Genomic DNA, 11,005 nt, shown 5'->3' on the forward strand with positions numbered 1-11,005 from the left:
CCTTTGTACACGCGCGCAACTCGCCCTTCTCCTTTTGTCCGTTCTTTGCCCCCAGTGCTTATCTCTCTCTCTCTCTCTCTCGGGACTAGTGAGAGAGAGAGCACAGAGAGAGACACACAGGCTGGTGACGCGAGGTTACACACACACACACACACACACACACACAGAGTAGCGCTGTGCAGTCGCAGCAACAGTCTCTCCCTCTCCGAGCAACGAACACACACACACACACACGGTGTGTGTGTGTTCGACACACGCAATCGATCTCTCTTTCTCCGTCTCCCTCCCCCCCTCTCTCTCGCGCTCTCTCTCTCGGAGACCTGTAGTCTTGCACGCACGCACACACACGGGACACGCCCACACAGTCCGCGGGAGAAAATACACTCTAAAATATAATTGATTCTCATGACTTTTGGCATGACTGTCAAACCTAAATTTATATACTTTGCGACGTTCATCATCGTTCAAATTTGGCTGGTGGCTTATTAACATAGATTCCTGTGATGTGATGAACTCAAAATGCTAAATAATAATAAAATATTTCTGGTTTCCAGGGACTTTAAGCAAGGACATTCCAGGCCCCATTGCCTGAAATTCAAGGACCGAACACGGCATAGTTTGAGACACACAGATCAAGGTTAATTACTGTTACAACACTGAGAATGTTTATAATGAGAACTAGCAGGCTTTACAGAAGCTCACAGACAACAATTAAAAAGAGAGGCTTGTTGTTTTTTTTGGTGTGGTGGACTTTGTGTGTATTTTGTGAAATATATAGGGTCATTCCCATAGGTCAGGCCTATGAAACTGAGGTGGTAGAGAGGGAGCAGGCCATGTACAACTTTTTCATACTGACAGTCAGCCGGACAGAGTGAGGTGGCATCTTAGTTTAGTTTTATGTGTTTGTGTGTTTTATGTTGAAACTTTGTGTTCCTGCTGTTCTTGGCCAGGTCTCCCTTGTAAAAGAGATAATTGATCTCAATGATCAACCTGGTTAAATAAAGGCTAAATAAAATAAAATAAAAAAATAGTTAATTTCACTTGGAGGTGGCTAATAAGTTAAAATGGGAAAAGTTTCAACTTAACTCACGTGAAAGTCCAGCTGTCTATTAGTAGCAGCAGGGAGCGTGAAACTGGGTGAAAAAGTAGAAAGGTGTCACTCCGCAGCCACAAGATGGAAGTTACATGTATTACGCACTGCATAGAAATAGGCAAACAGCATCATATATATATATATATATATATATATATATATACATATATATATATATATATATATATATATATATATATATATATATATATATATATATATATATATATATGTGTGTAGAAGCATCACAGATACTTAATTGGTTACTCAACATTTCCCTGTGTAGACTCATCCAGGTTTGGTGAATGGACTGCTGGGTAATGTAGTTTCAGAGTTTTCCTGTGCAGTTGAGCCTGACAGATTGACGGAGTACGTCCGCTTTTGGATGCGCTGAATCATACGGCGGCCATAGAAGTCCCGATAGTCCTGTGGGAGCTCCTCCAAAGTGTGTAGGGCCCTCTCCAGCGCCTGAAGGGCCCGAGTTGCAGCCAAGGGATCTTTATTACCGTAGGGGTCTTTTTTATCGTAGCTTTCTGCAGGTAGATGGCGCCAGAACACATTAACTCCTACACCAAACTGCAGTGCGAGCGTGTTATGGAACCACAGGGCTGGAGGGAGAATAACAGCACTGAATTAATAACACAAGTCTGAGGTTCAAAAATGATGACAGTGGGAAACATTTACACTGAACTTCAAGGAAAACTAAATGATCAAAAACACATTATAGCAAAACTACCCTTGATGTAGGGCTGCAACTAACGATTATTTTCTTGATCGATCTTCAGTATACTGTCATAGAGTAAAGAAACTAGAGATTTTCTTTTTCTTCAAAAAATGACTCAAAACGATTACGGTAATCGATTATCAAAATAGTCATCAATTAATTTTCTGTCAATCGACTAATTGATTAATCAATTAATCGCTGCAGCTCTACCTTAATGGCATGCTTTATTGTGACTTTGGGTACAGCTGTGATGCATCACGTATGAGAGGCACGGAGGCAGCAAAGTTATTTTGGCGTCAGATAATTTAATTGATTTGTGTTGACTTGGACAAAACAGTTTTCCTTACCTGGGATGAAAAGCAAATCTCCAGGCTCCAGCACACACTCATGTCGCTGTACTTTCACAAAGTCAGGAAACTGTTTCAAGTCCGGGGAGTCAATGTCCAGGACCTCAGATTTATCACCTGATGGCCCAACAAACCATGAAGAGAAGGGACATTGTAAGAATATACCAAGCAGGGGTAATTGTTGCCTCATTTATTTCAACATGAGAACACACTAACTTCAGCGATACCTTCAGTTATTCCGGAATCACTTTCATCACAAATGACACATCAAATTCTACACTTAGCATTACATGTCTAAATGTTCTAGCCAAAATATTCAAACTGCACACAAATGTTAAAGTCTTTCCATATACTGCAGCTTCCTACCTGACAGGTAGAGGTGCAATGCATCCTGCGGGCTGTAGAGAACCACGCGCTTCCTCCCAGTCACCTGAGCCAGCAGGTTATCCATGACCTGAAACCATAAGCACGACAGACCAGGTAGCAGAGGAAGGGAAGGCAATGTATTGTTGTATACATTTTTTTTACATTTTTTATTTTTTTCTAATTTTCTCCCCAATCATACTTTGCAAATTCCCCCTGCTGTCCCGGTCGTTGCACCACCCCCTCTGCCGATCTGGGGAGAGTTGTAGAGTAGTAAATGCTTCCTCCGATACACGTGCATTTGCCAGCCGCTTCAGCAAGGACATCAAGGAGTTTCACTGGCAGGACGTGCATGGGTGGGAGGATCACGCTATTCCCCCCAGTTCCCCGCCCCCCCAAACAGGCGCCCCGACCGGCCAGAGGAGGCACTAGTGCAGCGTCCAGGACTCATACCCCACTGGCTTCCCACCCGCAGACACAGCCAATTGTGTCTGTAGGAACATCTGACCAAGCTGGAGGTATCGCTAGCAGGAATTGAACCCAGGTGCTTTTACCTCTACACTACCCAGTGCAGTGTAGAGGTTTTATTTGGACTTGGGGTCTTTCTACCTTCTGGGCCATCTTGCTACTCCAAACAACATTTCACCACATATATGCCATCACTCACATCATAGTGTGTCCACAGCTGCAGACCACGGGAGCTGATACGGAAGACGCTGGAGAAAAACTGATCAGGTTCAAAAAACTGTGGGCTATAGAAATCCTCTGCCAGGCCAGGAAACTGTTTACTCAGCTCAGCAGGTTCCTGCGGGAGAGGAGGTACCCGTGTTACAATTCAATTGTAATTCAAAATACCCAATTCAGAAAGGGTGTTACGTGCGACTCACTGCTGGCTGTGTTTCTGTTTTTATATCCTGTACTTGACTGAAGCCCCCCCACACACACACATCATCTACAAATTAGTTTACTGTTTGCAAATGCTGAACCTGTATTTTAAGTTGGAGCACGATCTTAAAGTTACAAAAATATTATGTGCCATTAGCGAGTTGTATTTACAGTAACAGCGGATGCACTCAAACATTTTCATGGGATACTACAGATTTAACATGAATAGTAAACACAACCTCATACAATATTCTGCAGCTTTAGTATTTACAGTAGATGGGGTCTTCTAGATACCTTTCGAACGTCCTCTCCCAGCGATCGCAGATAATAGCTCTCATCCTGATACAAAACAACACACTGGATCAGTACATGGTTTTGTGTCATCAAATAAAAATAGAATACAGTAGTAGCCTATAAATTAGATGGATCTTACCTCACACAGGAAGTACTTACCTCACACAGGAAGAAATCAGAGTGTTTTTCTTCAGATGCCCTTTTTACAAATTCATTAAATGGCAGAGTCCTATGAATAATGAGAGGTACCTGATGAAGAGGAGTATCTTTGTGTGTGTGTGTGTGTGTGTGTGTGTGTGTGTGTGTGTGTGTGTGTGTGTGTGTGTGTGTGTGTGTGTGTGTGTGTGTGTGTGTGTGTGTGTGTGTGTGTGTGTGTGTGTGTGTGTGTGTGTGTGTGTGAGAGAGAGAGAGAGATATATAGACACTCACTCACTTGTACGCAAAGTTTTTGTGAAGAAAGTCCATCTGCGGCACAGTAGATACATGAACCTTCACTTCCTTGTCACCTCCTTTCTGTCCAAGGTATTCAACGGTCCATTTCTCCAGGCATGGTCCAAGACACACGCCTCTCAGCACGGCTGGTCTTCGCTGTAAGTGAAGCAAATAGTTAGCTTGCTTCCTCGTCGCAGCAGGTAGAGTGCTGCGGGACAGCCCAGATAACGTACTGTTCTTTTTTAGGGTGAATGTTGAAGAAGTCACACCAATCTTGCAATTTAACGTGGTCTTGCTCCGTGGCAAATGTATCTAGCTAGGGCATAACTTAATACACTGGGAACTATTAGAATACTCTTCGATTCGACAAGCAGCAATTTATTATATTATTTCAATAAAGTTTCAAATGTTATAATTGGTTCACCTGTTATTCCCACAATCTGCAATAGATTATAATTACATTGATAATAAAGTGCTGCTTTGAATATCACTTCCATGACGAATTTACCAGCAGAGCCCAATGATTTGTAAAATGTCGTTTTATACTAAGCATAATGTAACTACATTTACCGAGAAGCAAGGCAATTTTAAACTGCCAGAATTGTTAATGCACTTCAGCATGCATGCAGGAGGAGCCTGCATGGGGGGGCGGTTCTTTTAATACATCCATGGGTTAAAGAACGAAAGGAAGACCAACATTATAGTAGCTTGCTTGATTTCTTACCTTTGGATAAATCTCTCGCACAAAAACGTCCCCGTCTACTTCGGTGAATATCGGCACAGCGACCTTTTCCTGGAGCTCCATTTATGATGTGAATTTTGTGAATTTTGTGAAATCTTTGTGATGTGAAACTGCAGCAGCTCCCCAGCTTAACAGCAGGTGTTACATTGTTTACCTTCCCCACATTAGCAACAAATGCGAGTAAAAGTAGAGTCTAAAATGTGTATAGCCCATTGAATTTCAAATTATATAATATTTCACGAATAATAAAAATAACGGTACTAACGTTATCTTAGCAATTTTATGTAGCACAACTTTACATCTTTTATAAATCTCTAGTTTGTTCCCCGTCGGAAGATAGGAGTAGACGGACAAGAAAAAGCAGAAAGAGGGAAAAATGGCGCTGCCCATGTTAAGAGGTTGTTCCTGTAGTAGGCTTTCATCGGCATTCAACATTACTCGCATATTTAAAGCAGAAAGCGTTGTGCTGAGCAGGTCCAGTAGAACGCGGCTCGCTCCCGAACCGTTGCCTGTCGGTGTGATGGCAGCAGCAGCCCGACCTTATAGCTCTGACCAGGGGGGCCAAAAACTCAAGCAGAATGTGGTTGTTGTTGGCGTCCCAAACCCTTTCATATGGTTCCGCACACGGATTTACTATTTTTTGATTAGGGCCTACTTTGACAAGGAATTTAACATTGAAGAATTCACAGAGGGGGCTAAACAGGTCAGTGGAAACAGTTTGGAGCCTGATTATTGAAGTAGGCGTTGATCAGTTCATCCTAAACCTAAGGCAGATTTGCAGCATCCATATAATGTAATCACTTCACATCATGTTGACCTGCTGTTGTTGATTAAAGTGTTCATTCCACTTTGCAGGCATTCTCCCAGGTTTCCAGACTGCTGTCACAGTGCCAGTTTGAAGCTCTGGAAGGGCTGGTGGCAACTGACGTGAGTATGGAAGTGCATGATCAATCAATACTATAGCTATAAATCAATTCATAGGGTTATAGATCTATACCTTGTACTAGTGGCTCAGTTGTCCTGTGCTTATTAAATAATAAGTAATGCACAAGGAGCCACAGTCACACACACTAATGATGAACCAGTCCCTCTCCCTCCGGCAAGTTCCCTCCTGCTTCAAAGCGGCAACGATCATCCCCATCCCCAAACAGCAGAAAGTGACCAGCCTAAATGACTGGCGCCCAATAGCCCTCACGCCCATAGCCAGCAAGTGCTTTGAAAAGCTGGTCATATCACAGATACGTCCCACACTCCCCCCGGACCACGACCCGCTCCAAATTGCATACCGACCCAACAGGAGCACGGCGGATGCAATAGCACACGTACTCCACACTGCCCTCTCACACCTGGAGGGGAAGGACACCTATGTGAGAATGCTGTTCGTGGACTACAGCTCAGCATTCAACACCATAGTACCCTCCAGGCTGGTAAGCAAGCTCAAGGTCCTGGGACTAAACACAGCAATGTGTGACTGGATCCTGGACTTTCTGACAGACCGCCGCCAGGTGGTGAGAGTGGGCAACCTCACCTCCTCCCCACTGACCATCAGCATAGGAGCGCCCCAGGGATGCGTCTCCAGCCCCTTCTGGTACGACCTCTACACCCACGACTGCGTGGCGACTCAAATCTCTAACACCATCGTGAAGTTTGCAGACGACACAGCAGTCGTGGGGCTGATCTCCAGGGGCGACGAGACAGCCTACAGAGAGGAGGTGAAGGCCCTAGAACAGTGGTGCCAGGACAACCACCTCTCTCTGAACGTCTCCAAGACCAAGGAGATCATTGTAGACTACAGGAGGGGGGGGGGCGCACACCCCCCAATCACCATCAACGGCACAGTGGTGGAAAGGGTGGACAGCTTCAAGTACCTGGGAGTCAACATCCACCAGGACCTGACATGGGCCGGTCACACCGCCACTGTTGTCAAAAAGGCCCAACAGCGACTACACAGACTCAGGCGCCTAAAGAAATTTGGGCTAAGGCCAGAAATCCTTAGGGACTTCTACAGAGGCACCATTGAAAGCCTGCTGACTGGCTGCTTCACCACCTGGTACGGGAACTGTACCACCATGGACCGCAGGGCGCTACGGAGAATGAGACGCGCGGCCCAGCACCTAACAGGATGTGAGCTGCCAGAACTGCAGGAACTATATAACCAGCGGTGCCTCAGGAGGTAGCCTAGGTAAACCCAGCCCCCACGTGACCTGCTCTCTCAGTTCCCAGTCACTAGTGACTGAGAACAGGTCTGAGAGCAGGTCACGTGGGGGATGGGTTTACCCAGGCTATCAGGAGGTCCCTGAAGATCATCAAAGACACAAACCATCCCCACAACAGCCTGCTCTCCCTGTTACCCTCAGGGAGAAGATACAGAGTCCCAAAAGCACGCACAAATCGCTTGAGAGACAGTTTCTTCCCGCAGGCCACAAGACTAGCCTGGGTAAACCCATCCCCCACGTGACCTGCTCTCAGACCTGTTCTCAGTCACTATTGACTGGGAACTGAGAGAGCAGGTCACGTGGGGGCTGGGTTTACCTAGGCTACCACAAGACTCCTTAACATACACAAATAGTGTAGTAGCTGTACTGTACCGCACTGTAGATGCTACCATTATGTATGTGTAATGTTTAATTGTATGTTTAATTAGGTATATGCTATTTGCACCTGTACGTCAAATACGTCGAATTCAAAATGTTTAAGTACGTCCAAAGTAGGCACATGACATGTGCACCTATGTGCAGTGAATATGCCACTGTCTCTGACTTGTCTTATCACTCTACTGCCTTATTGCTTGTTGTGTCTCATGTTGTTTTTGCACTCATATGCCCTGTTATATTTGTACTATGTTGTAAACGGAGTTCACAGCACAAGAATTTCACACGTGATACTTGTACTATGGAGTGACAATAAAAATCTTGAATCTTGAATCTTGAATCTTGAATCTTGAATCTTGAAGTATCTTGACCAGCCACTCAAAATACCTCTATACTATTAGTTCTAAAACAATTAGACAATTCATTGATTCATAGTTAATCACCAGAAATTAATCAATAAATAAAATGTAGGCATTAAACACATAGCAAATACTAAATATTTTCTTTCAGTTTCATATAATTATAAAATGAATACTTTGGGGTTTTCTAATAACTTGTAAGACATCGCTTGTCATATCATGTCATATCTTTTTTTTTCTCTTCCTTTTCTTTGGAGTGGTATCGTACTATTTGTATCGAGACACCCAGTCTAGTCTTGTATTGAAGGGTGAATTGTAGTATCTTGATACCACTATAATGAGTTACAGTATGTTCAATTTACTCAAGCTCAACATCACCCCATTTTAATTGCCTTTGCAGTTGATTGGGAAGCTGGAGGAAAAATGCAACGTTCTCCCATTAAGTTACAAGAGAGCACTGTCTGCAGATCCTGAGGAGATCATGTACACAACTCCTGGAGATGTGGGCATCCACTATGATGAGAACGGTAAGCATGAATTTATTTGACTCTGAAAATCTATTAGGATGTCAACAGACGAGGGCCATGTCATTTTGTGTGTGTGTGTGTGTGTGTTCATTTTGTTGCAATTCTAATCAACATCACTTTTATGTTATGTTTTCTTATTAAACTTCATTCAAACGGTATCACAACAAGAGGGACACTTTTTGGTGTTATTATTGTTAATCGAGATGTGTTTTTTCTGTCCAGGGAGAAAATTTGTGAGTATTCTGATGCGTTTCTGGTATCTGACAAGTGCTCGTCTTCCTGAGGACTCCTTGGAGGGAACTCATGTCTTCAAGGTGGCCATTGGTGAAGAGGGAGAGGCGGAAACTAAGAGACTGCTAACAGCCAATTACGAGTGAGTATATATTCCCGTGCAAGTAAGAAAAAAATCGAACATAGTTGTTCTTTGGAGTTTTATGAGTGATATAAGATGGTAAAAATATAATCTTTGCATTAGTAAGAAAATCCACTTTTTTTGCTTGGATTTCTTCAGATTCCAAAGGGAGTTTACTAAAGGAGTGCTGCCTGACTGGACCATTACAAGGATAGAGCACTCCAAACTGTTGGATTAAGGCGGTGTTGTTTTGAGGCTGATGTACTGCTGGAAAACTGGTCGAGGATCAGAAAATGTCCTTCTGTGTTTCATTCCTTTTTCAATTGAGCGGGAACATCTCTCCACCCACAGCAGTCTCCACTCCAGATACTCCAAAGAAGAAACAACAGCGGTCTTCACCTGACAAAGAAGTTCGGGGAAACCACCACGGGGGGAAAAATGCTTTTAATTCATACACAACTCACTTTAGAAAAGGCACACAAACGATCACATCTGTTCTTCGTTACTGCTGAGAACTGTGTGCAGTATAATGGTTTTACTGATTGTTTTTTGTTTATAATAGTCAATAGTCAATCATCAAAACTTTACTAAGTTTATGAACATCTTGCTCTGGAAGGCTGAGATGTATCTCTTATTTGTACAGTCAGGAATAGGTCTGGGTAATGCAGCAAACCTGGATCAAACAGAATTTGCAAATAATTAATAGCATTTTGGTCTGCAATATCTGATGGGTGGGTTTGCTACTTAAGACACTAAAATAAGTGCCAGAAGGTTAAGGTGGTCAAAGCAGAATATTCGAATGTGAATTTTTGTATTTCCTGTGTTTTGATGCTTCAGCTGACACTCTGAATCGTCCTAATGCACTAAGCCCCTCCCATATGTCACTCCGGACAAACACTAATAACTATTTGCCAATACTGTTTGTTCGCCTAAATGTATTGGAAGTTGGAAACCCTCATTAATGTCTTGCTTGCACCTGTGTTACTTCCTGCCTTTTAGACACAAAATGGGTGAAGTGGAAAAGGCGAATGGTGCCCTGTAATGAGATTATTTTGTCAGTTTTACAGAGTTCCCACAGTTTCCTTGAAAAGCATTGGAAGTTTGTGAATTTTAGGGGGGTAATTGAGGGCCTGAAAGTTTTTGAAAATAGACAGACATGGGTCATTGAAAGTGCTTGAATTTATATATTTTGTGCAAGAATAGAAATTGAAGTGAACTGAATAGGCTCCATAGAACGAGAAATGTTCACACATTCAAAGCTCTCTTTTAAGTTGTCTGTGAGCTTCTGTAAAGCCTGCTAGTTCTCATAATACAAATTCTCAGTGTTCCAGTAATTAACCTTGATCTCAAACTATGCATTTTGAAGAAATAGGGCATGGAAAGTCATTAGATTTGATTGTAAGAATATGTGGGAACCCTGGTAGATCTGCAGAATGTAGAATGTTCAAAGGTAAAAACACAGGCAAAGGCAAATATTTTTCTTTCTCAGAATTCATAAACACAAGTGAAATCATTCCTGAGACCGTGTGTGTGTGGGGGGGTGTGGGTGGCACTTGTTAGCTATGTGAAACTACTATTGCAATCTGTTGTAGAGGCCGGTTGGTCTTCTTTCTACAGTATGTCGGTCTGCTTGGTTTAGACGCTCCTGTCAGCATTTAATGTGACAGATTTAACTTTCTCCTTTCCTCTTATGTAGCTACGGCTTGTTTCAGTCATCTGGCTCTGAAGAAAGATTGTGTGTGTGTGTGTAAGCAGCAGCAGACATTAAAGATTTGAGAGAGAGAAATTCATACTTGCCATAATACAAGGACACATTCCTCGTTTGGAATATGTTTACTCACTATGGCTATTAAATTAATGTTGAATAATTGTGCGGTCCATATAAGACGATATGAAGATATGTTCTCTCTATTATCAGAATACTGAATACAAGGTATAATCACATGCGTATTTAGGCTACATAAATATGTAAATCTATTTATCATTGGACTGGTAGTGCTGCATAGCACTTGAATTTTTTAACATTAACATACAGAATTCACAATTAAATGCAAAATGAATACATTTTAATTATATATCGATGAAAATTGACAAGTAGTAGATGCATTTCAAAGCTGCTCTACCATTGGTCCGCTTCCTTGCGATCTCACTTCCTATTGGCCACCCGATCTGCCAATCATTGCTGTTTATAGTAGGTGTTTCCTGTTAGGAGCCACCACAGGCGGTGTGTGACAGACAGTCAATGGTTTCTCGCTCGGCACGGAGGGAGTTTCCTCAATGGAGATTAGACACCTGT

At 42.8% G+C, this 11,005-nt stretch overlaps 2 protein-coding genes across 2 annotated transcripts; one reads left to right on the forward strand and one right to left on the reverse strand.

Moving 5' to 3' along the window:
* Positions 1–1,381: 1,381 nt before the first annotated feature.
* Positions 1,382–4,943, reverse strand: tyw5 (tRNA-yW synthesizing protein 5; the record flags this gene model as incomplete). The annotated part of the gene is made up of 8 exons (XM_083639585.1): positions 1,382–1,701; positions 2,165–2,281; positions 2,531–2,618; positions 3,195–3,332; positions 3,707–3,751; positions 3,866–3,935; positions 4,140–4,294; positions 4,863–4,943. The coding sequence occupies 8 exons, from the start codon at positions 4,941–4,943 to the stop codon at positions 1,382–1,384; spliced, it is 1,014 nt and encodes a 337-aa protein (XP_083495711.1).
* A 313-nt stretch (positions 4,944–5,256) lies between these two features.
* Positions 5,257–10,216, forward strand: maip1 (matrix AAA peptidase interacting protein 1; the record flags this gene model as incomplete). The annotated part of the gene is made up of 5 exons (XM_083638673.1): positions 5,257–5,583; positions 5,736–5,807; positions 8,231–8,357; positions 8,580–8,730; positions 8,869–10,216. The coding sequence occupies 5 exons, from the start codon at positions 5,257–5,259 to the stop codon at positions 8,945–8,947; spliced, it is 756 nt and encodes a 251-aa protein (XP_083494799.1). The 3' UTR covers positions 8,948–10,216.
* Positions 10,217–11,005: the final 789 nt, after the last annotated feature.

Source organism: Poromitra crassiceps (assembly GCF_964638095.1).
Source record: "Poromitra crassiceps genome assembly, chromosome: 6".
In the NCBI taxonomy this organism is placed as follows: Eukaryota; Metazoa; Chordata; class Actinopteri; order Beryciformes; family Melamphaidae; genus Poromitra; species Poromitra crassiceps.